At 46.8% G+C, this 25,629-nt stretch overlaps 5 protein-coding genes across 6 annotated transcripts; 3 read left to right on the forward strand and 2 right to left on the reverse strand.

Moving 5' to 3' along the window:
* Positions 1–371: 371 nt before the first annotated feature.
* On the reverse strand, positions 372–14,425 carry zcchc4 (zinc finger, CCHC domain containing 4). 2 transcript variants are annotated; one of them, XM_080022899.1, is made up of 14 exons: positions 14,310–14,425; positions 12,594–12,784; positions 12,376–12,494; positions 11,628–11,710; positions 10,714–10,980; positions 10,372–10,452; positions 5,155–5,227; positions 4,905–5,055; positions 4,692–4,792; positions 3,445–3,566; positions 2,707–2,782; positions 1,459–1,510; positions 1,226–1,376; positions 372–688 (listed from the first exon to the last, which is right to left on the reverse strand). In XM_080022899.1, the coding sequence occupies exons 2-14, from the start codon at positions 12,679–12,681 to the stop codon at positions 538–540; spliced, it is 1,515 nt and encodes a 504-aa protein (XP_079879025.1). In that variant the 5' UTR covers positions 12,682–12,784; positions 14,310–14,425; the 3' UTR covers positions 372–537. The 2 variants fall into 2 exon arrangements, with proteins under 2 accessions (XP_079879025.1, XP_079879024.1); XM_080022898.1 differs by lacking the exon at positions 14,310–14,425 and adding an exon at positions 13,870–14,007.
* Positions 5,975–10,137, forward strand: LOC307246866 (uncharacterized protein). The gene is made up of 7 exons (XM_080022900.1): positions 5,975–6,058; positions 6,503–6,699; positions 7,078–7,173; positions 7,612–7,842; positions 7,943–7,959; positions 8,050–8,180; positions 9,152–10,137. The coding sequence occupies exons 2-7, from the start codon at positions 6,505–6,507 to the stop codon at positions 9,745–9,747; spliced, it is 1,266 nt and encodes a 421-aa protein (XP_079879026.1). The 5' UTR covers positions 5,975–6,058; positions 6,503–6,504; the 3' UTR covers positions 9,748–10,137.
* On the forward strand, positions 13,647–16,086 carry ing2 (inhibitor of growth family, member 2). The gene is made up of 2 exons (XM_080022902.1): positions 13,647–13,948; positions 15,346–16,086. Exons 1-2 carry the CDS (start codon positions 13,807–13,809, stop codon positions 16,074–16,076), a joined length of 873 nt encoding a protein of 290 aa, XP_079879028.1. The 5' UTR covers positions 13,647–13,806; the 3' UTR covers positions 16,077–16,086.
* A 2,029-nt stretch (positions 16,087–18,115) lies between these two features.
* On the forward strand, positions 18,116–19,120 carry LOC307246867 (aquaporin-9-like; the record flags this gene model as incomplete). The annotated part of the gene is made up of 1 exon (XM_080022901.1): positions 18,116–19,120. One exon carries the CDS (start codon positions 18,116–18,118, stop codon positions 19,040–19,042), a length of 927 nt encoding a protein of 308 aa, XP_079879027.1. The 3' UTR covers positions 19,043–19,120.
* A 2,481-nt stretch (positions 19,121–21,601) lies between these two features.
* On the reverse strand, positions 21,602–24,727 carry rwdd (RWD domain containing 4). The gene is made up of 6 exons (XM_080023775.1): positions 24,560–24,727; positions 23,757–23,837; positions 23,526–23,635; positions 22,675–22,825; positions 21,913–22,006; positions 21,602–21,685 (listed from the first exon to the last, which is right to left on the reverse strand). The coding sequence occupies exons 1-6, from the start codon at positions 24,581–24,583 to the stop codon at positions 21,609–21,611; spliced, it is 537 nt and encodes a 178-aa protein (XP_079879901.1). The 5' UTR covers positions 24,584–24,727; the 3' UTR covers positions 21,602–21,608.
* Between the last annotated feature and the right edge of the window lie 902 nt (positions 24,728–25,629).

Here is a 25,629-nt window from a genome sequence, read left to right on the forward strand (position 1 = left end):
TTGCGATGCAGTGGAAACTTTGGAAGGTGGCAGTGTACCTGAATAAAGCACGTAAATGTGAGAACATATTGTAATAAAGTTCTGTGTAATAACATCACTTGACGATATAATTAACGAAAGTCTCAGAGACATCTTTGCTCCAGTTTCCTTTTGAAAATGGTCTTCGAAATTAATCACGTACTCAGACACTCAGACTAGTTCATTCAGGACATAAATCTGGTCCAAAACGTGATACTATGATAATGATGTGACTGAAGAGAAGAGAAATATGTAATTATTTCCCAGCTGAGAAAAGGACAGATGCAAATGGGACATTTGGAGATCATTTAATTCGCAATTTCATGCAGAGTTCTTCCAGGTTCGAGCCCCTTTCAACATCCTTTACAGAGTCGATCTATTTGAGCAGAGAAAGGGGCATCGCATCAACTCACAATTGGATACAGAAAAAAAGGTAAAAAACACACGGAAACACCAGGCGTTAAGTATTGTGACTCTGCTGAGGCCAAAATAGCCGCGCTGCTATGTTGCCGATGGCAGTCATGTGGTGGAAGCCGCCATCTTCTTGGCGCGACGGGCCGCTCCCGACTTCCTTTTGGCCTTGGACTTGAAGACGGGCTTCTGGGAAAGCTTTCTGCCCGACGCTTTGGCCTTTTTGCCCGGTGCCTTGGCCTTGCCACCTGACGTTCTCCTGTAATGGGGCAGCAAGGTAAGTTACTTTTTAGGGTTCATCAAGAACAGGCGGGTGTAGCAGGTCAGCCTGCTGGACTAGGCTTAAGCCCGGCCCACGCTATCTCAACGCATTTTAGGGTGAGAGATCCCACACAGAACGACATATCGTGATAGATTTAACAGTTTTGTTGCTATAGTGCGGCAAACAGATTCTATTCCCCAAAGATTTGACACGGAGCTCTTGCTACGCGAGTCCCCAAAAAAAACACTTGCCACAAACCTCACACCCCAGGATAATCTGGCACGATTATCTTTAGAACCATAAAAATAAAATAATAATAATAAATAAAAAATAGGGACTTCGCTCACGATTGTCGGAAGGGGGAAAATTGGGGCCAAAATCGGCTTTATTACCTTGAAGTGTGTCCTCCGCTTTGGGGTTATAAAAACGAATGATACGGATACACCGGACAAAATGTTTGTTGGAAAGAAGACCCCACGAACGATGTGCAGCACAACAGCCTATCTGAGTGACGGTGCGGCCTTCTGTACTCACCTGCTGAACCTTTGGGCGTCTTTGTGGGGGCAGGCCTTGCGCTTGTGCTGGAGGCTGCCGCAGTTGAAGCAGCCGTCGGCGGCCGCCCCGCCCGGCCCGCACGGGTGGTCCGGGAGGCCGCAGCGCCCGCACGCCTGGCAGTGCTTCCAGGCTGCAAAGAGGACCCGGTTACGGCGACTATGTTTCGTTACCGCAAGGCCGATCTACCACGCGTCTACGCGGCCGATACTCACATGGCTTCACGCATTTTTCGCACGCCGTGCAATGCCTCCATTCGCGGCCGTCCTGGTGGGACGGAAAGAGGGTTGACGGGGTCCAATATTCGGGCGTTTGGGCACAGATAACATAACCGCACCCTGCTCTTTATGCCTGCACATGCTTGTACAGGGTTCTCCAAGCTGCATTTAAGACTTAAGACTTTTTTGATACCACTTAGAATGAAATTTAGTGCCTACTTCACAGCAATACTGGCAAATGTATGAATGATAACGGGAATTCAGTCTGGGTTTTAAGCCCTCGAAAAGATTTACCAAGTACTTGAATGTCATAAAACATTTCGTTATAACACTCACAATCATATTAAATAGAAAATCGCTTTGTGAGGTGTGTGTGTACTCTAATAACATAAAATGAAATAGATGTGTATTTGTCGCAATAAGAGCCCCTACCCCTCTGCATGGCCTCATATAGCACCTTTGTCACTTTTTTCTGAAACTAATTTGCACAACATTATTTTTGTTAAAAAGAAAAAATAATAAGAGTAATAAATAATTAATATAGCAGGAACCAATGTGGTTACAAGCCAAGAACTACAATAAAAGACAACCAACGTTCTACTGCACAACATCAATTAGATTAAGCACACAACAAACCCCATTAACCACAAATATTACGTTCCCCCTTCGCAGCTTCACCGCTTTTTTTGTTTGAAATGTCACCAATCCAGATAAAATGTGAAATTATATGAAATTGTGATTTAATAATTCTGAGATGTGCCTGCACTGTCCCTTTAAGGGTGTCAGTCGCCACTTCATGTCGTCTCTCTGCTGCACCCTGGTGGCAATGAGGACGCGGACCACAACGCAGGGAAGTGACCGGATCAGTCATTCGTTACGGCGTTCATTCCATATTATGAAAGGACAAGAAAAACATTTAAGACGTCCGTACACAAAATACCTTAAAAGGCCTTATTTTGGGAGTATTGAATGGGTACCCATGGGTACCCTGCTGTAGTTGACTTTTATTGAAAGCATAAACCAAAAGGAAAACAATATTCACCCTTTTTGCAATAGCACAAAATCAAATGGGAGTGTGACTGAAAATGTGTCCCCATCCAGAAGTAAAAGTGGAATATTTAAGTCTGCCAAAGCAATTGCGCTTAAACAAATGTCGCCTGTTAAGTGCGTCCTGCAGCCGCAGCTTGTGCATTTAAGGACTCGTTCGGAAGCCTTGGTTTTAAGGAGCACAGCCTTGACTCTCACCTTGGACGGGCACACGTTGCATTTGGCACAGTGCTTGTTCAGGGACCACACCCATCTCTCACATTTCGAACAAAACCTAGAGCAGGAGGAGAAGCAGAGGAGGGTCAGAAAACCTGCCCCCGGAAGAAAACGTCGCCAACCTGCGTCAATACACGGGAGACTGGAACCAGCGAGGAGACCGGGTTGAAAAACAGACAAATCCCCCTTTCGGTTTATTGATCGTTTGCACACACTCTCGCCTGCCCGACGATGAAATGGTACGAAATATTTTGTTTATATTTATTCTGCAAAAAAACCCAAAACTCTTTAGAATGATTGGATGTGACCGGACTCAATGAACATCCTCTAAAACAATTGACATAATTATATACTTTTCTTGATCTGTCGTCTTCTAACGAAGTTCCTCGCTTTGTTCACTGGAGAGATCGACACCTCTGAACAGTTATTGTTTACGAGCCCAGATTGGGTTTAGCGACGTCGATTTCGGGACGTGGCCATTTGTGTTCTGACGCAACTCCCTCCGGCCCCGGGCGACTGGATCTCCAGTAGCCGTGATTGGACCATATTAAAAAAAAATCGAAATGATCGGCCCAACCCATATACACACACACACCATATTGATTGTAACTGTAACCCTTTAATTGTATGTTTTGTACGTTCCTTCATTATAATAATTCTCCAAATCCCTGTTTTTTTTCCTCCTTTCTTTTTTTGTAACGCCTTGTGTTTTGCCGTTACCTGTAACCCTCCTCGCTAGGAAGGACAACATCTCGCGGAGGGATGTTGGTGAACAGCCTGACGGGGGTCTGCTTCCTGCCCGTCTTGCCGTGCTTGTACATGGGATGGTTGTCGTAGTCCACCTGCACGCACACACACACCAATAATAAAAAGATTGTGTATACTGTGTAACCCTAATCCCCATACAGTATGAGCTTTGTGACGTTTACAAAGTAGACTGAGATCCTCCAAGCAGATGAGCTACAGTTTTATTCAGCTCGGACCCCATAGTTTTAACCGATCACAAATTGAAGTGTGAGCTTTGACCGGTCGTAAAAAATAAATAAATAAAATAAAAAAATTGACACTTCTCCCCCGAAGCAACTTTTTTTTTTTTTTTTTTTTAATTTCGAGGCAACGAGTGTATCCAGTGAAAGATAAACCGAAGAACTGAAAGCCTTATAAAACAAAAGAATGCAAAGCAGCCATCACATACAAACACACGCATGGTAAAAAAATAAAATAAAATAAAAAATAATAATAATAATAATTATATATATATATATATATATATATATATATATATATATAGAGAGAGATGCATTTCTTATCAGACGGTTGTTATCTATGTGGCCACGGGGGTCGGGGGTTAGTCAATCATTTACAACAGTCATTTGGCCTGCAGCCTCATACATGTGTTCAAATAAAGCCCAGTTCAGGCTTCGTGATTCTGGCCTGATTTTCCGCCCGCCCACAGCGCGCTCCCGTGAGCGGCGACGGCGGCGACATAGCAAACATGTTTAATATCTGCACGTGTCGGGATCGAATGGGGTTGTGACGCAACGTGCTACAGCCAATGACAGCAGACGGGGAGTGAAGGGAGGAGTAAGATCAAGAATATAATTCAAAATTTAGAATCCTGACCCACATATGGTATCGGGTCAATTCTTGCGCGTTTTTGTGACAAAGAATGGAGACGCGACTCTACTGTAGCTGTTGTGTTGTGAGGTGTTTTTTCCTAATTTTCCCTTGATGTCTCCACCCAAAGGGACAGACCAGTGCTGCTTCTACTTGAAAAAAAAAATATATATATATATTTTCTTTTACTGCTTTAGTAGATTTGGCGAAAGTCTGTTCTCTACAAGGGTTACATTAGTACTCCGATAAATCGGGAACTCCTCTACCGTAGTGGAACAACGTCTGTCTCGGAAATTGCCATTCAGCGAAAGCGGTAAGAAAACTTAAGAGTTTTAAGTGGAAACCGGCACCTGGTAGTCCAGCATGGTGAAGGAGGGGAGGCACTCCAGGATGCGAGGCTCAAAGAAGTATGGGAAGGTCCAAACCATGGGCAGGTCGGCGCTGCCGCTGTCTGCTCGGGCGCAGGCACAAAACACAATTTTAATAAAAAGGCAGAGAAATAAAAGGCGTCAAAATCTTATGACGACACAAAAAGAGTAATCAACTGCACGAGGCGGACCGACCGGAGCCCTGCAGCCTCCGCCATTGCTGTGCCATCAGAGTGAAGCTGTGGGCCAGCGGCTTCACTAGGCCCCCGAAGGGAGGATCGGCCACCATCACCACCTTCTCTCCGTCCGCCTCGGCGAGGAAAGCCTCGAGCACCTTCCCGGACGCCTGGGGTGGGGAAAGAAACACGGTCCCGGCGTCTGGGTTTAGGCGGCACCCAAATGTGCCATTGAGCGCATTGAGGAGCGGCGAAGCGCGTGTTCTTACCGCGCCGTCGAAGAGGTGGTGATTGAACATGTTGTAGTGGCAGAACTCATCCCTGCTGTAGAACTGGGCGTACCTGAGAACACAAAGGGGATATATAAAGAATGGATAGATAAAAAGGATAGGTTGGGGGTTTTTCTCCCAACCCAGGCAAGATTAGAATGTTGGTTCTGATCATTTCTAAGTTGCAACAATCGATATGTTCATCGAACGATCTCGCCGAATGCCTTAACAAGGAGAAACTGGCCACTCTGCGCCAACTTCTCGCGGCATAAATGCAGTTGAATGAGGCCACATTTGAAACAAAAAAAACGTTTTTTTCCCCCTGAAAATTAAACCAATGTGCAACATCGGCTACAGCAGTAAGCGGCGCAACTTCCTGTTTCTTCTTCGTTAAAGTGGAACATAAAAACCTGATAACACGCAGGGTTTTGTTTTTTTTTCTTCTTCCCCGATATAATATATTGTGGCTGTGAATACAATGTGAGCTTCCCGGTTTCAAAAAAGTTGATCTTTTTTTTTTTTTTAACGGTTGACAAGTTGGCAGCCCGGCGAGAAACCGCAGCAGAAAGGTAAGCTTCACGTGAGTTACGCAGTGGAACAGTTGGAAATGATAGGAATCCGCACTGTAACCCGGCCTCGGTTGGCCGGGCCTGAAAAGTAGCCCTGGGAAAGGGAAGTAAGTCCTGAGGTTCAGAATTCTCAACATGACGTTTTAAGCCATGTGACAGCAAGTCCAAACAGGCTTGCCTGCCGGGCTTTAAGAAAGGATTATTTTGGTAGGCAACGCAGGTTTTTGCCTGTACCACACCCGTGGAACACACCCTCGGCGGTGCACTCTTGCAGTCTTTGCAGCCCGCTTGAGACCACAGAGCGAAAGGTAGAGAAAGAGGAAGCGAATCAACAGGTAAGCAACCACTCTTTTAAATCCATCAAGATAATTTTCTCTTGGAAAAGGAGTTTGAAAAAAAAGTTACCGAAAGAATATATTTGAAGCTCTTGGTTTTAGAGTTGGTGTACGACAAAAATGTAAACATACAAGAAAAAAAAAACAAAACACTGCTGCTTTGACGGGAACAGCAGGACGTTTTGCTTTTCAGGTGACTGTTCTCCAGACGCCCTTCCTTAAGTAACACAACCCAAACAATGTCTGGGAAAATAAAAATCTTCCTGGCAGAAAGTTTGGCACGAGACAAAGAAACCAAATGCCTTGAAAACCGGAGGAACTGGTTCATTTTGAAAAACAACGAGACCAACATTTTTCCTCGTTTGGATCCATGATCTCCAAAAAAAAAAAATAATAATAATAATAAACAAATAAATTAAATCGCTTTGTTTTCTCGTTCTCTAGCAATGGCACAAAAAGAGACGTCCTCCACTGCTGACGGTCAGCTGGGAGACACCGCAGCGCCCTCTGCAGGCGGCCGGGACGTACTGCAGGACGTCGGACTGAGCCTCGTCCCGCTGGACCGCAAAGGCGTGGTGCAACCGTTCCCGCGCTCGCCAAAGCTGCTACGGAGGCTGGCCAAGGCTGAACAGCTTTCATCGGTAGTGAATAAACATCCGCACACCAGGACTAGTCAACAGCTGCCTCTCTGAAGAGCACCAAGCCCTTATTCTGCCATGTTGATCCTTTAGACTTTGTAAACCCACAATCTCACTTGTATATCCCATAACCATTATACCACACCCATTATATCAATGTCCCAGGTAAACGCTAATTTTCAATTTCTAAAGAGATGTTTTGACATATGTGGATAAGTGGAAAACTAGACGGCACAAGACGGTTGATAATGGGCTAAATGTGGTTGCCCAGGGCAACTGGGCTACAGTTTGTGTGGAGCCCTGTTGTATACCACCTTTCTCCAAAGAGCATACTACTCTGAGTCCTGTGGCTTGACTGTAACTAGAGCCCATCCGGTGCAGGAGCAGCTGTCAGTGTGTGTACAGGAGCTCCAGGCGGAGAGATCCAGAGCAGAGGCCCACATCAAGTCCCTGAAGAAGCGCAAGGCTGACCTCTCCGTGAGTACACAGAGGGCTGCTCTTCTCGGGATTTTGCCGCTTGAGACAAAACAAAATGTGGAAAAATAAAATCTATACCACCCCATGATGACCGCACAGGCGCAGACCAAACATGTTGGGAAACGCCCTGCGTCATTTTCCAATCCAGGTATAGTTGAGTTTATAACGGATGAGAGCAGATGTAAGGAAAGCGATTCAGATTTTAACAGCATCCAGCGACCACATCCATCAACACCAGCGATATAGTGGTAAAATGACCTCTGGCGGGTCCGGTCGTGGGGGGCATTTCCTCCTAAATCACAAACTTGCGAACCCCCGCCGACATATCAGGGTGATCGGCCAGCTCTGCTACAGCTCAACAATTTTCACCGCATCGGGACGGAGTACGTCTCTCGAAAACATCTCATTCTCTCACGTTGCCCCTTCCTCTTCACAAAGAGGAGGACGGAGGCGATGAAGCAGCAGGTGCAGGAGCGCTTCGAGGCCATGCGGGCCGCGTTGGAGGCCGACAAGCGGGCGACGACGGATGCGCTGGGGCTCAACCTGAGGCTGACCCGCGACCGACTGGACCAGGTGCTGAGGAGCTGGGAGCAGCATCTGGGCGAGGTGAACGGGGCCGTCACGGACGCCCAGAGAGCGCTGAGCAGGAGCAAGGAGGGCAGCAGAGAGGTAGAGGTTGGAATCTACCACGTTTGAATGCGATCGCAGGGCTGAGAAGGTTTTCACGCCGGTCGCCGTTTCATTAACCGCGTTTGTGTTTCTTCTGCAGGAGCCCCCCGGAATAAGGTATTGACTCCCTCATTGGGATGAGCTTGCTGCCTGAGATGAGCCTGTGTCGCTTTAAACAAAAATGCCTCTTCACCTGTGACTTAATAGGTCAAAAAAGCCGGATGCATCCGAGGCAGAAATCCGCCTGAATGAAGAGAGATTCGAGAGGCTTCTGAAAATACTCTTCTCAATCTCCAAAGATCTGAAAGCCCAGCTGCAAAGGAAGACTCTACTGTTAGGTAGGTGGACCATCACACTTTTGGGGATCAATCAAGCATCACACCAAAGTCAAAATGATAGGGTTGCCATTTTTCCCCACCCAAATGTTGGTTCCCATCATTTCTAACTGTTCATCTGACCCCGATCAACACTTCATTATTGAGAAACTTACGGCTCTGCTGCAGCTCCTCAATGCAGCCCAACAAGGGAAAAACAATGATAAATCTACATTTCAAAAATGGAAAACTCACATTTTGGTCATACATGTTCTGTATGATGGTAATATCCCATTTTATTTAAAACTACTTTTTACAACTGTCGCAGTATATCCAAAGGGCAATGTTGGGTACAGGAAGCGTTGCAGCTTCCTGTTTCTTGTCTCTTACGGGAGTTTGGTTGCGCACGCGCACGCACGCACGCACGCACGCACACGCACACGCACACGCACACACACACACACACACACACACACACACACACACACACAAAGTCGACGAGTCAAATCATCAGTTGAGAACCCATCAGTCGACTAAGATTCTTCAAGTCAAGCGGTTGTTTCCCCATCGCTAGTGCGCACATCTTCGGTGCAGTGGGAGAGGAAGACAGGTGCGCAAAATGCACCCCAATCTCTCCCTCGCCGCCAAAAAGTTGAATATTTGCATTAAACAGCAGAATGCGATTAGACTGACAAAATTCGGAGTCGGGTACAGCCCTACATAAAAGCAATAAAATGCACATTGGGTTAATTTTTTGTTATAACACAAGGCCATGTTGTGACCTTTTCAAAGGGGAGACTGAAAATGTTTTTAAGGCTGAACATGTTGCATTGCATTTTCGCACAGCGGTACGTTTTGCAATCGTAAAGCAAGTTTGTACCAACAGTTGATGGTGGGAACCAACACTCGAATAAGATCTTTGTTGAAAAAAGACAAACCTGCCCTTTAAAATCTTCGCAAGCAAACTTGAAATGGTCAAAACGCTTTCGTTTCAGACTCAACCCCGGTGAGCATCGACAGCCACATCTGCCACGGTCAGATCGCCGTGAGCGCCGAAGGGCAGATGTGCTTCTCCGGCGCCCCCCAACTCGCTGGCAACCACCCCCTCCAGTTTGACAAGGTGTGCTGCGCCCTGGGCTCAGAGGCCATCGCCGCCGGCCAGCGCTACTGGGAAGTGGACGTGCGCTGCTGCTCCGCCTGGGCGGTGGGCGTGGCCTACGCCTGCCTGGAGAGGAAAGGACGCGACAAGGGGGCCAAACTCGGGCGCAACCGCAACTCGTGGTGCGTGGAGCTCCGGGACGGCCGCTTGTCCGCCTGGCACAATGACCACAGCGTGGCGTGCCGCAGGGCGGGGAGAGCGCGCCCCGGGAAGGTGGGCGTGCAGGTGAACTTCGAGAGGGGCCGCTTGATTTTTTACGACGCAGAGACCATGGAGGTGTTGCAGAAGTTCTCCGCCGTCATGACGCCGCTGTTTGACAGGGCTCACCACCAGTTCACCGAACCCCTGTACCCAGCCATGCGCTTCCTGAGGCCGCCGGGGAGCCAGGTGTGGCCCAACCACATGGAGCTCTGCTGCCCCGACATTCTGTGAGGCTCCCTAGACAGTCTGGCATCAATATATTCACGCACAGAAATTGCGTGGATGGTATAGCCCGCTTTATGCTTCTGCAAAGTTACACGTCAACATCTCTGCGGACGTACACGGTGAAGGGGGTTATGGGTAAGCGTGGGTCGCTGAGGCTCGCAGAAGAGCAGACGCGCGCACACGCTCCAAATGTCAACAACGCATTGCGCACGGAACAAGCTGATTGGTCGAAATGTCCAGCCTCCTGTCGGGAGGCGGGCTCGAAACAGAAAAGGGAGCAGATAGTAGAGCGCCTTGCGCATGAGGTTCGAGAGCGGGTTTTTATTATGTTATTAGGTAGGGATATTTATAATTAACTGTTAACCGACAATACGAATTTTTAACGATTAACACCATCAGTTCAAATTTTTTTTCATTAGTAATTCAAAGTTTAGTTGTTTTGTTCTGAGAAACGGTTCCAGATATGGAATGGATTTCTTCCATATTCTCTGTACATTGTGGTTTACTAAATGTGACACCGCCCCCCAGTGGACACATAACGTTACACACAAAATTGTTATTAGTATTAAAGCAAGCATAATCCACCATGAATACCGGATGAAACCGTGTAAAGAGAAAGACGGGGCCCACCTGAAGTCGATGTCGAGGAGGAGGCTGCTCACATGCTCATCTTTTCTCTCCAGGTTACGCAACTTAATCAGCTCGTGCAGTCTGGGAGATGGGGAAAAAAATTATAATAATCACAACCAATCAATGAAAATCTAAACAAGAAACAAAAGCGCCGTGGACTTCTTTGGCGGAAAGGCGGCTACGGTATAAGAATAGAAAGCAAGGCCAGGTGGTTCAAACAAGAGATCAAAAGAAACTCCCCCTCAAGAGAAAAGACTTTCGTTTGACCAACTGTTCAAGACACGTTCAACCCCCAAAAAAATCTAATCAAATAACAATAAATCAACGCAAATCGCTCCTCACCTGGGCGTGCCCACACACAGCACCTTCCTGTAGCCCAGGGCGCTCAGGGTGTCCAGCAGGAAGTGGGAGCTCCTGTCGGTGAACAGGTACTGGGCGTTGCTCTTCTTGTTCTCCAGCGGCCGCAGCAGCACGCTGGGCCTCCGCAGCTGAGACACGGTGACCCTGTCGGCCTTGTGGGAGGCGTGGGCGTCCTGGTCGCCAGGCAGCAGCAAAATCTGACAGTCCTGGCAGAACGTTTTCTCATCCAGGGCCACAAACTTTCGGAACCTGGGAAAGAATCGGGAGAAATTACGAAAGAATTGCGACCGGGTGGAAAATTGCCAAATACGCGGGGTGAAAAATCGAGAGTCGGACGAGGACAAACGGATTCAGCCTGCTCGCTGCAACTATGAAAGACGGTAAATACATCTAAAATGTGCATTTCTGTAAAAAAAGATATTCAAAAACAAACAGTAATTCAACTTTTACTGGCATTTTAATAAATGGGATTTCTGGGCAATACACTCCCCCATGCATATTATGCATATAAATGTGTATTCATCATGTACAGCTATAATATCCAACTATATTCATAAATAATATGCATACCAAGTCAATATTTGCATCCATACTGCCACTCAGCCCCTGTCGTAGTCTTTTGTGTATTTCACCTTTATCTAGCGCATAGAGCGCATTTAGTATATTCTGTATATATTGTGGGGTTTTTTTTTTTTACCGTTAAGCATTCTTCTTCCACGCTACCATGTTTTTTTATTTTGGGGTTTTTTTGCACTACAATGCACCAACTATGAGAAATTCCTTGTTTGTGAAAATGTAATTGGGCCAATAAAGAGATTTTGTTCTAAATAGAATGGTTTAAAATTGATGACTCAGCAGGTTTCACATCAGTAGAGGCCAAGAAGTGACCGTCTCACCTGGAGCAGTACTGTTGCTGGGTGAAGGGCGGTCTTTTCGAGCGGTTCTCTGCCTCTCGGGCCAAGAGTCTGGCCTCGGAGACCTAAAGCATAATTATCATTGAGTAAATAAATCCAATGACGTCACATCTCTTCACAACTCAGTAGGAGTGTCATGATTCCATTTCGGAAAAGTTGCTCGAAATGAGCCTTCGATTTCAAAACCCGATATCGCAAGCAGGTTCGCGATCCTCCCAGTATTTTTGTGGGTAATGTTGTCCGACATGGTCGCCATACAGTGAACACACAGAGAGAAACATCATATCAATATCAATCATAAAGTAAGTTAAAAGTGGTGTAATAGTTTGTATTTATATTTTTTAATATTGCAATTAAAGTTACTTATTGAGAAACGAGTGTTTCTCTCGACAAATCCAGACTGGATAGTCTAACAATGGCATTGCCGTCAGTTCTGACAATAAAAGTTGAAATCGAACCGCGATCTTAAAAAGAGAAACTCAAATCGAATCGTGGATTTTGGAAAATCGTGACAAAGATACCAAACATGTTACACTTTTTTTTAAAGCCCCCCCACCCTCATGGGGGGGGGCTTTAAAAAAGTTCTACACGATGTTCTACATCACGTCATCGATAACACTTGTGAGAAATGTACCTCATTTAGGAAATATGACTGTTTTCGTTTTCTTGATCAACTCATTCATTGTGTCTCATGGAACACAAACCCTCTCTGCGCACATGGAGATGGTACCTTTTCGTCGTGCCACTGAAAGAAGTTACACTCTTTCCGATCCCTGCACGCCGAGCAGCCATAAAACCTTCTGCCTTGTCCACCCCCGCGGCCAACTTTCTCGAACAACAACGTCGGACCTGCCAGAAACACACGCACACAGGACGCCCGCAGGAGCCGTTATCACCGGAGCGCTCGGGCAGCGCGACCCCCGGGCTGAAACGTTCGTCTTCTCTCACCGTGCGGGCAAGATGGAGCCGCCTCCGACTCGCCCGAGAGGACGACTTCGACCCCAAGACTCTCGTCCGTTTCTTGCGCCTCCGCCATGTCGCCGCGTCGCACCGGCTCTCGGGGCAGCGTGCGGGCAAGCGTGCTTTCCGGGCTCGACTTCCCGTCGCGTGGTTACGACGTCACGTCACGGCGTCGTTCCCTGCGGGAGGCCGAGGGTCGGAAACGACGCGTTAACGCGTAGAAAGAAACACGGAATAAAAAAGACTCGTTTTTGACGTCACTTTTTGACGCGTCGACAGGTCAAACAGGGCACGGCGCCCCGGGCGTTCGAAGCGGCGGACGAGGCGAGAGGAAACAGACCATCTCTCCCAAGGGAGCCCTCGTAGGGGAGCGCCGATCAAACTTTCGAACCTATTTTTTTTTTTAATTATTATTTTTAATGGACGTTATTGTAGATAAATATAATACGTGGCAGATAGAAATGATCACCATATGACCTTAACAGATGACGAATGTGATACTGCACAGTGTAATCATACAGAAACACAGGGACTATCGATCAAATAACAATAATAATAATAATAATTAAGTTCATTAATTAAGTCGTTAATAAAAATAATAATAAAGTTAATAGAAAATAAATAAATCACATTCTTGTAAATACGCTGAAACATATATTAAAATAGATTTGTATGTATATCAAATATAAAAACAGTGCAGCTGCGCTCAACATGATGATATACAATAAACAAGAGTATGAAAGAAACAGAATTAGGATAAATAAACGTCACTAATATAAAAGCATGATTTAAAAAGTAATAAAAAGAAAAACCCGCTATTCCTCTTAAAAGAGTTTTCCGTCCAGTTCCATTACTCTTTTTAGGGTTCACGGGTTTCGGAGCTTCCGCACATCCGTTCAATTCCCCCATATAAATCCGTTGAAACCGGCGGTACCGCTCGTTCCTCTGCGTCCACGTACGTTCCACCGGCCGCGTCGACTCAACGGGTTTTTACCTCGAATCCTCGGGAGGCGCAAGTCGAAGCGCTTCCGTCTGCCCGGTGACGTCACCGTCATGTGGTCATAGTAATTCGACACGATCCTCTCCGGCCGCACTGGTGGCGTCGAAACCGTGCGGAGGCTCCCACTCGATCCGCCGGGCGAAAACCAGCGTTTTGCGGTCCCATCCCCGGCTCGGCGCGACTCTGCGCGCCGCGGGGACCATGTTGGGCCACTATCCCCACACGGAGAAGTCGCAACAACTGGTGCACTACGTGGAGGATTACCTGGAATGCGTGGAGTCCCTGCCGCTGGACATACAAAGGAACGTCTCGCTGCTCCGCGAAATCGACTCGAAGTACCAAGGTACGGCCGCGCGTTTTCCAGCCGAAACAAAGAGCGTTCTCCTCTCGGCCGAAGCTGGGTGTTCACGATGCGGGAATGGAGGTGGGGCGTGGAGGGGGGGGGGGCGAACGACGGCGCTGTTCGCGTTGGGTGAAAGACCCCGCGACACTGAGCGCAAACCTCGAATCAGTCCCGACGCGAACATGTACTTTCTACTGGGTTTTTATTTTCCCACGCGTGTGCGTGGTTTTTCTTTTCCCATTCGGGCGACGTTGTGATTTCTCGACCTACTTTTGTTTTGCGCCGCCTTTGGAGTTTGCCCTCCCCCCTCCTCCTCCCTCCCGTTTTGTCTTAATAGTAACACACACACACACACACACACCATAGAAGTCGGGTGCAGTCCGAACCCTCCTTCCACGGTGTGTGCGCCACGACGCGTCACGGGAATCTCGGGGCACATTTCGCTAAAAGCAGCGAGGAAGCGACCGTCGTCCGCGGTCCGAACGCGTTCGTCCAGGGTCGTCGAGCCGCGCTCGGCAACTTGTTTTGATCGCCGCCACTTCCGTTTCTCATCGCGTTGCAGTCGTTCGTCGGGGGCGGTGTTTTTCTGGGTTTATTTTGGTCGTGTGTCTTTGTGGGGTGGGGGGGGGCGACGGGTTTTCGTGGGTTTTTCCCCACGAACATTTCGTCGTCGTTGTTGTGGTTGTTGTGGTTGTTGTTGTTGTTGTTGTGGTTGCGCGGTGTCCGCGGTACATTTGAAGCCGACGGCGAGTAGTGACGCGAAGGCTCGCGAACGATTCGCCCGTGGCGAACGAAGCAAACGAGCGGACCTCCGTGACCGGAGACCGCCGTAGGCCATTTGTCAAGTGATTGATTGACACTTTAAAACCCCACCCACACATCATTTCGGTGTAAATATATATATACATATACATTTTTTATGATCCGCACGCTCCATTTCTTTCTTCCAGGTAATGATGCAAACATTCTCTGGGGTTCCGTTTACACGCCTCCGACTTAATGAGCCGACTCTGACAAACAATATCCAACTTTTCACCACTCGTGAGTATCGAGAGCAGCCGCTGGGCATTCGTAAGCGTCTCTCTCTGCCGATAGTAACCGAGACGGCGATGCGATGCGATATATATCGATATATATCGTTTGTCGACGGGAACATCGTAGAGAATACGTCTGCGTTTGGGAGCTGCCTCTCTCAACTCGGCCCCGCCGACCGTCGACGAGCGGAGCCGAGTCGTCCCCTTCCGTCGAATCGTCACTTCCTGGAGACGCGCGATCAGTTGTTATGGATATATAGGGTGTAATTAAATGTACCAGCTAGTATATCACAGTATTCATTATCACATGGCTTCACAGTTATAAAGCTTCACAGTTAATTCCTTGTTTTGTTCCCCCCCCAGAGGTGCTGAAGGAGGTGGACGACGTGTTCGAGAAATACAAAGGCGAGCATGACGCCGCCCAGCGCAAGCGCCTGCAGGTCCAGCTGCAGCGGGCGCTCATCGTCAGCCAGGAGCTGGGCGACGAGAAGATCCACGTGGTGACGCAGATGACGGAGCTGGTGGAGAACCGCTCCCGCCAGATGGACTCCCACTCCCTGTGCCTCCAGGAGCCCGGCGAGTCCGAGAGGCCCCCCCCGCCGGAGAGGCGCTCCGGCGGCGGCGGCGTCCAGGAGGCCCCGGCCCCCGAGCGCTCCTCCGCCCGGCGCCCGCGGCGCCAGCGCAACAGCGAGAGCCGCGACTCGTGCGGCGCGCCCGCCGCCGCCAACGGCTCCCTCGCCGCCGACGACGACGCGGCGGAGGAGGAGGAGCCGCTGCTCTCCCAGCCCCGGGAGAAGAAGTCCAAGTCGGCCAAGAAGAAGAAGCGCAAGGCCAAGCAGGAGCGCGACGCCTCGCCGGTGGACTTCGCCATCGACCCCAACGAGCCCACCTACTGCCTCTGCGACCAGGTGTCCTACGGCGAGATGATCGGCTGCGACAACGACCAGTGCCCCATCGAGTGGTTCCATTTCTCCTGTGTGGCGCTGACCTACAAGCCCAAGGGCAAATGGTACTGTCCCAAATGCCGAGGGGACAGTGAAAAGACTATGGACAGAAGCCTGGACAAAAACAGAAAAGACCGAAGGTCCAGGTAGTGAGCGGTGGGGACAACCGCCCTGCCCCACACACAGACGCATCTCTTAAACGTTTCCTCTCCCCAAACAGAAGGTCACGGCGTCGTTCATAGCGCCGCGCCGGATTGTTCTCTGTTGTTCTCTCGAGGAATCGGGATCACGTTGCTCCTTGTTTCCCGCCTTGTCCCCCCCCCCCCCCGGTTGTTGGGAGAACCCTCGGCCCCAAGCGGCCGCCCGCCGCGTCCCGTTGCCGCAGTTTCCTCGTGCGCTTGGTTGTCCCCGTCACGCCCCTCACCGTTTTGCGAGAAAGACGCGGCTCCCTTCGGTTTCAACTTCCTGAGCTTCGTTCCTCGTTTAATTCCGACCGACTGTTTATAAAAGATTTAAAAAACTAAAATAAAAACAAAACCTGCCGACGACCTTACGATCCCGTGTCTGAACGGCTGCCAGGGGATGTCAGAACTGTACCGTGTTGGACACCGGGGCACCACTGTTTGAAAACCAACTGAGTTGGTCTTCCATATTTGCGGATATTAGGTTATAATTTCAGTTGTCTTTTCTTTTAAATATATATATATATATATATATATATATTAGAAGAGTGATACAGTAAACATGACCAAACCTTGTATGATCCTTTGGTTGTTGATTTCACTATTCACCTGTCGTCACACACGCTTATCGTCGTGTCGTGCTAAAAGTGTATGAAACAGAGACTTGGGTTGAATACCAGAACACCTTTTCAATGCTTTGGTTGAACGGTTCATTTGCCTTCACCCCCAAGTTCGCGTTCCAATCTGCGGCGGCATTTCTAACATTGAATCGAAATTCCCTTCAAACTCGGGACAGAAACGCACGACTGTGGAGTCGGGCAACTTCACAAAAACGATTGGCTATTACGCGGCGATTGCGCCAAATAGGGACAAACCCATCGTTTTATCTCTCCAGCGTCACCGGGGCAAAACTCAAACTAAAAGTTTGTTCTGGAAGAGTCATCGTGTCGTGGTTTTCTTTTTGTTAAATTGTTTTTTTTTTTTTGTTTTGTTCTTAAGCTAAGGAGAGATCCTTTCATTCGAAAGCGGTATGTGAAATTCTATTTTCCCAACCTCAGACTTCGCCATGTAAGGAATTCCTGCAGCCGTTGAGAGAAACGCTGCACACCGTGCTGTACGACTCGGCTCCTCCGCTCTATTTGTTTCTCAGCAGCAGAAGCAGGAACTTCTGTGTGGTTGAATCAAGGCCTGATTCATGCTCGTGGGGAGATGTGCCGGTGCAGCCGTCAGTTGTAAATGGTTCGGATTCATCAACGTTTGCACTTGGGTAGGAGGTTCGCGCTGAAATAAAAAAAACTGGATTGATATACAAGGTGATCATTTATTTATTTATATTAAGCTTTACTTATTTTGAGATACTAATTCATTATTTCGAGAAAGTTTCTCGTTATAATGACTTACAGGATTATTATTATTTTTTTTTTCCCCATCACATTCGCGGAAATGGAGTTCCATACCTTCCAGCCTTAAGCCAATGGAACTGTGAGGTTAGCCGACTTGTGCCAGTCCTACTAGTACTGTCTTGAGCGGTACGGTGTCAAAACGTCTGACTCGGTCGCGGATCGCGACGTCTCTCACTTTGTACCAACGGTTGATGAAATGTTCCACTTCCTTTTTTTTTTTTTTTTTTTTTTTTTAAACCAAAAATCCTCCCCAACTGGCTTCCTATGGTGAATTAGAGCGCGGGCGGCAGAGTACCCACCTGTCGGCACAAACGCAGCCGTCACGGATTCGAATTTTCCCACTTGCCCCCGGTTGCCGCAGCCACCGAGAAGGCGTCGTCATGTCATGCATTTGTGACATCACAACGCGCCCCATATAAAGCTGGGCGTTGGCAGTAGCCAGCAGAAGCGCCAAGCCCAGACACAACCACACGAGCGAGCGCACTCTTGGAGGTCCCAAGTTCTTACTTGTGTCGAGATCCCGAAAGCAAAAGCGCAGCGAAGAAATTGCTGGAAAACAAATCCATTCCGGTACCAGAGTGAATTACCCAGCGTCCGCCACGATATGGAAGGCAAGGTGATGAGGAAAATCTGGGAACGCTGCGCCCTGAGGCGGGACATCGCCAAGGAGTTTCTGGCCGAGTTCCTGGGGCTGTTCGTCCTGGTGGTTTTCGGCTGTGGGGCCATGGCCCAGATGACGCTGGCCAGGAGAATTGCCGGCGATCTCATGACGGTCCACGTGGGCTTCAGCGTCGGCCTCACGATGGCGGTTTACGTGTCCGGGGGGGTGTCGGGCGGCCACGTGAATCCGGCGGTCTCCCTGGCCATGGTGCTCTTGGACCGGCTGCCCCTGAAGAAGTTCCCGGTGTACGTGCTCGCCCAGTTCTTGGGAGCCTTCGTGGGATCCTGCGTCGTCTTCGCCTTGTATCACGACGCCCTGATGAGCCACGGCGGCGGACAGCTCACCATTTGGGGCGTGAACGCCACGGCCCATATATTCGCGTCCTATCCCGCGCGGCACCTTTCAGCCGGCAACGGGTTTTTGGATCAGGTGGTCGCGACCGGCATGCTGACCCTCTGCATCCTGGCGGTCACCGACGGGGATAACATGGGAGCCCCGAGGGGAATGCAACCTGTCTCTATCGGTCTGATCATCCTGGGCATCGGATCGACGATGGGCCTGAACTGCGGCTACCCCATCAACCCGGCGCGGGACTTCGGGCCGAGGGTCTTCACGGCTCTGGCCGGATGGGGGAAAGGGGTCTTCAGGTTCGGTGGGTACTGGTGGTGGATCCCCGTTGTGGCGCCCATGGTGGGTGGTGCGGTGGGGGCTGCCACGTACCTGTTCTTAATCGGGTTGCACCACTCCGAGTTGCATCGCAGGCGGGTGGCGCCGCACCGGGTCGCACCGCAGCAGGTCCGCGAGGATTTGTCGAACCAGAAGAGCACGGACATGTCCCGCCTGACACTGCCATGCTGCGCTGGCGTCTAAGCTTTGAAATGCCGCCGTGCTGCACCAGCACAAGCCTTATGTTACTTTATGTGATCAATAAAGTGTTTTGGATTGTACACTCTGAAATGCTGAAAGGCGATATAGGATGGGAGGGCCAAACTAAAGTTCAAACCCTACACCTAACTCACACTGCGAGCTGTGGTTACATAGCGAGCTCCACAGCACACCGTTCCATCATCATAGCAAATCGTTTCTAAGTAAAATACAATACAACAAATAACAATACAACATATGGTATGAGAGGCAGAGACGTGGCAGTGAAAATGCGGCGTCGGAACGAGTAATCCAACAAACTGCACTAGCCAGAACTTTTTGTGAAACTCGGCACCGAGTCGCGTCCCCCAGTCTGTTTACCTCCATTTCTCCTCACCTGAAATATCCCCAAAAAAAAAACCTGATTTAGCTTCGTAGTCACGCTCACCATTGTACCCGTGGTCTTTTTCCCCCCCGTGTCGAGTGCCGATCAGTCACCGCAGTCCTCCGCTGTGATAGTCAATGGGCTGGATGGATTAAGCCCCGATGGAGGTGTCGCTGGGTCATTGAGGCAACACACCCACATTGTGATTCGCTGATACGCAGACGACCTCCAGCACAGCATCCACCACCACCACCACCGTGGTGCTGTTTGAATTGGATCCACCATCCAAAATAATCGGTTTCAAGGTCGTCATTGACATTAAATAGATGTGCTCTACACGGGTACTTTATTGAACCTTTCCATTTTTTTATTTCTCATTTTACTCTTCAAAAACAATGGCGAGGGCTGTCAGCTCATTTCTATCAATCGTCCCTTTAAATTATCTTTTTTTTTAACCGGATTTTCTTGGCTCATAGATTAAAAAAAAAAAAAAAAGACATCTCAAACAGACTATAACATCAAATGTATGCATTTTTATTTAATCTTTAAGTTGTAAAAATGTTAGACTGCTACAAGTTATTATAGTGTATGCGTTTTAGAATTCATTATTTTGGAAGACCAGCAGCCTAACCACTCCACTACCGATGGCAAATAAAAGAGCGACAATAGCTGCAATTATGAGTAAATATTATGGTATGATCTCTACCCGACAACGATTTCCATTTCATGTCAATTTAAAAATATTTATTTTTGTTAAAAATAAATATTGATCACTATGTATAAAATGGTTTGTATACGTGTACACAAAAATCAAGTAGGTTAAAGATTTTTTTCTCATGTTTTGCTTGACGTGATTAGTTCCGTTAATTAGAACTCACCGCAAAATCCTGTTTTTGTTTTCACCTGGCAACTTTCTCCAGCATCAGAAATGACGAGCGTTTGCGTTTAGTACAACAACTGAGTATGTGGAGTTGTGGACGTTTTTAGAATGTCCTACCTGACATTAACAGAGCCCTTTCTAAGCCGTAGTCTAATTTGATTACAGTTTAGAAAATATTTTGAAAGTACCTTTCGAGATAATGGGGCCGTTTCTGACATCACTACGTTGAGAACAGATGCTGTTCATGTTTCGTTTCGACGGGAACCCGTGCAGACCGAGCAGGTCAAACAAAACTACCAATCAAATATAGTCCTGTACGGCCCTGCTCCTTTAAAATGTATGAAGTAGTGAATACGCGAGTGAATCAAGAAAACAGAAAGAAGTCCATTTTGTTTTTGCTTAAATTCTTCTCATAAAAATGTCAAATTCATAGGAATTACATCACATTTTGTGAAAAATAAGAAAATCCTCCAAAACACATGCGCTTTGATGTGTAAGTAAAATATTTTATACCTCTCACACAGCCTTAGGGTTACTACTACAGTACGAGGGGACCACCAGTTCAACCTTTTGGCCATGGCGTGCTTGTTTGCCTCTAGTTTCTCCCTCCGCTCCAAGAGCCTAGGCTTGGAACCATGGCAGTGACAATATGTGTATGCAAGTCCTGTGAAAGACGGGATAAGATCGACTACGTCAGCACTCAGGCGGGAGTTGATCTCATGCGTGTCTCACCCAGACTGTTCTCTGGATCATGCCCCTATCGATCCCGGACCTCACCGGGGTCAGTAGGTTTGGCTTTTTGTCACGACAAAAGTGTTTCCGTAAAAAAAAAAAAAAAAATCTTTTTTTAAGAATTTCCGATATCAATGTGGAGGAGGGGAGGGGGGGGGGGGGTAGCCCGGCACGGCCTCCAAAGCAACGTCCCATGAGAACGGCATGCGGTCGCGGGGCAGATGTGGCTGTGCCCCGTGGAAGCGTCTCGTCCCATGTTAAAACCCGCATCAGATATCAGTCCTCTTCGCCGCGGTCTTCTTGCCTAATCCTCATGTCCGCCAGTTCTGCTCAGCTAAATAAAACAGTAAAAAAAAATTAAAAAAAAAAAAAGCAAGAAGGTACAAATCTTAAGTGATCATTTTTTTTTCCCTCCTTTCATTTTTAAATAAATTGCAATTTTCAAAGCTATTACTTACATGCTGGAAGACCGGGAAGTAGCGTTGACAAATGTGGATTAAAAAACAAACAAACAAACAAACAAACAAACAGTTAGACGTGAAAACAATGGCTAATTTGTAAGTGGTGTGTGCCATCTAGTGGAGGAAGGAGGAAGCGCACACCTTAATAACATCCACCCAGTTCCAACCTCGTGGCAGCTCGCCCTTATTATCTGGAGGAGGAGACGATTGAGAGACTCTGTAGGGCATCTTTCAACCGAGGTGACGTGATAGAACATTTAATTGAGATGACCAAAATGTTCGGTCATTTACTTGATTAGGTGTTCCTGATAATCTTTATTCAGATTTCAAGTTGATTTCAGAACATACATATATAATTGTAATTCTAATTAGTGTCTACAACACCCATGATCAGACCTGACGTATGATGTTCATTTACCCGTGCGACTGGTTATTCTCCTCTTTTGCGCTTTGGTGAGCTGCTCCTTCTTCTCTTTCTTCTTGGACTCCGTGTTAATTGTCGTTGCCAGCGGCTGCAAAAACAAGCCGTTAACAGTCAGCAAAGCCAGTCGACTCGCCAAGCACGACAGACGTAGTGGCAGTTAACTTGTAGCGCAGGTGCACCTTATTCACGTCCTACATCTACCTCTGTTTTCCTGCCGGGGTTAGAACTAAGCCCTGGCTGTGTGGACATTGATATGTGACTTTCGCGGCAAACGGCAAATGGCATTTGACATGTAGAGCTATTTGTTGATTTTTTTCAGAGCAAGTTCAATGATAGCTAGCTAACTAATAATCCTTCTTTATGGGACAGACTATTGGATTGCTTAGGTAAGCTTGCTTAAGAAGCAGTTACATGCAATAAAACATCCATTAAATCAGTAGTGGAAAAATCCAGCCTGCAGACCAAAAAACATCCCACTTAAACACTTAAAAAGTAGCCCAATTCCACGGCAAAACCGCGGACCTGGCAACCCTGAGCACGGGCTTGAGAGTGTTTGTTTACACTTAGCTTGCTGGCTGATATGACCCTTGATTCCCACGACATGAACATGAACCGCGAGTAACAAAGGTGTTCAGGGGAAATGTATTGGAAATGTAGCTAAGAAACAGAAATATAATAACTCAAAGTCAAGTACAGGTGTGGTCTGAATATCACATTCAATGCACACAGCATCACAGGGACTGCCAGGCCACTGACCACAGCCGTTACGGCAGGCTGGTGGTTCTCCATCAGGCTCTCCTGGTTCTCCTTGGCCCACTCGAACAGGGTGTACATCATGGCGGTGCCCAGGTTTGCTTCCACCTGCTCTTCCAGCCTGGAGATGATCAGCTGCTTGGTCTGCGTGGAACTGGGGATTGCAATGAGGAGTAAGGACAGGGAAAGGACGTGAACCCGGGGTGTTTTCACCAAAGGTCGCGGGGGGTCAGGCGGCGATGACCCACGATAGCGTAATTTAGGTAAGCGGCAGTTGGCGGTCCGAGCCAGTCGGGCTCTCTAAACGCTGCTTGGAGCTAAAGCAGTCTGGATCAGAATATAATTGATCTCTTTAGCAATAATTGGGGAGCAACAAATTTGTCCACGTCTAATATTGTGTATAATTTAATATTTTTACATTGGATATGTGCTAAACGGACGCGAACACGGCTCTCCGTGCACGCTGATGGTGGACAGCCGCGACCCGTTCCTCCCAATAAATCAACTAAAAACGGTGCGGGGACGGGCCCGAGTAGGGATGGGTATCGTTAAGATTTTAATGGTACTACTAGTCTTACCAATAGTGTTTATCGATCAGGTAACTTTGACGGTACTCTTATCAGTAATTTATTTATCTTTTTAAAGAGAAAAACAAACAAAATAAGAGCAGTATTAACACTGCTTTTTAGACATGGAGAGGGGGTGATCGGGGCGCAATCCGCCCTCGCCGTGATGTTCCTTTTTTAGCAATTCGGCATTCAAAACAGCTTTTGCATTGATACCACTGATCTAAAAAAATATCTATAATGACAAAGAGCCTTGACACGAGGCAGCGACAGGCACTCGCTACTCACATTCTGTTGTTGAAAAAGGCATCCAGGGACACTTCAGGTGCACTTTCGGGATAGGTTTTCGGCCACGTGATGTCAACGAGGAACGACTTGCCGTCCTCCAGTTCCCCCACCTGCGGTTACAACATTAATACGGGTGTTGGGGGGGGGGGGAACAAAACCAAAACGTGCACTCGGGCGGTCGCACGGCCAACAGGGGCTGAACACATCACAATCAACAGGTGTCCCACTGACCCGGAACTGGAAGGAAACGGGGCTGATTTCTTTGAAACACTCGTCCCCTTCGTAGATTGATCGAAGAGCCTCCAACTCCATCTGGCAGGTCAATACATGAAACAGAAGGCGTAATGACCAATGTGGCAGACGACTGGAAACATTGGTATATGATACAACATTGGCATATGGTACCACATATATACACAACATATGGTACCTCACTCACATCATAACAGATTATTCTTAGGCTGTATTATCTTTCCGTGCTCGTTGTGTTTCTTTACGCTTTCAAATGCAAGGCTCTCTGGGAAATGTTATGGCTTTCCCCTCACCTAAGCCGATTGTTAATTCCCTTTTACTTATTTCTACTCTCATTCACGTTGGGGTTTTTTTTTTTTTCTTGTTTGTTTGTTTTTTACACTGAATTGTTGATACAGAGGGTTGGTTGTACATTGACCACGTTCTTTTTTTTTTTTTTTTTAGGTTGATTAGTGTTTAATGTGTCGATCCTCTGTCGTTCGTTTTAAGGTTTGTGCATATTGACAGTTGTTGTTTTCCATGTTCCTTTATTAATACCGCCCCCACTGCGTTGACGCGAGTCGCATGCAACGCCGCAATCTCCCCCCCGCGAATGAATAACGTCGCAGGTAGAGATCGGAACAGATGACCACCCTGTACCATTCCAAAGGCTTGATGCCTCGACCGTTGAGGGATCATTCGGCCGGAGCTCGTTTCGCGTATGCGTTTGCAAGTGTGGCGGCGTGGAGGCGCCGTCGTCGGCAAGCTAGCCCGCTAGCACCGGCACCAGCAGGCATTCATACCTCTTGATCCTCGTTGGTCGTCATGCTTTGGCGGTGTCCGGTGAGCTCCGGCCCTTCGCGGCTAAAATGTGCAACGCGCGACGAGGCTAGCGGCCCATGTCCGGGAGAGAGGCGTCTAACGTGGCCGCGGAAAGGCGCGTCTCCGCCCCGCTCTCATAGCTGCGGCGCCGGACGTGACCGCGGCGTCAATCGCATGCGCAGTAGCGACGTGACCTCTGAACCGCACGGCAGCGTCGTTTGCGAGTCAGTTTGTGGATACACGTAATAATAATAATAATAATAATAATAATAATAATAATCATAATTACAATAATAATAATCATAATTACAATAATAATAACAATAACAACAATAATAACAATAATAATAATAATCATAATTACAATAATAATAATAAAAATAACAATAATAACAATAATAATAATAATAATAATAATAATAATAATCATAATCATAATTACAATAATCATAATTACAATAATCATAATTACAATAATAATAATAATAATAATAATAACAATAATAATAACAATAATAATAATAATAATAATAACAATAACAATAATAACAATAATAATAATAATAATAACAACAATAACAATAATAATAATAATAATAATAACCATAATAACCATAATAATAATAATAATAATAATAATAACAACCATAATAACCATAATAATAATAATAATAATAATAATAACCATAATAATAATGATAATAATCATAATAACCATAATAACCATAATAATAATAATAATAAGAATAATACTAACAATCATAATAATAATAATAATAATAATAAAAATAATAATAATAAAATAATAATAATAATAATAATAATAATAATCATAATAATCATAACCATAATAATAATAATCATAATAATCATAATAATAATCACAATAATAATAATCATAATTATCATCATCATAATAATAATCATAATCATAATAACCATAATAATAAATAATAATAATAATAATAATAACAATAATAATCATAGTAATAATAATAATAATAATAATAATAATAATAATCAAAATAATAATAATTTTGTGGATTGACTT

The sequence above is a fragment of the Zeus faber genome (assembly GCF_960531495.2).
Source record: "Zeus faber genome assembly, chromosome: 22".
NCBI classification, from domain to species: domain Eukaryota; kingdom Metazoa; phylum Chordata; class Actinopteri; order Zeiformes; family Zeidae; genus Zeus; species Zeus faber.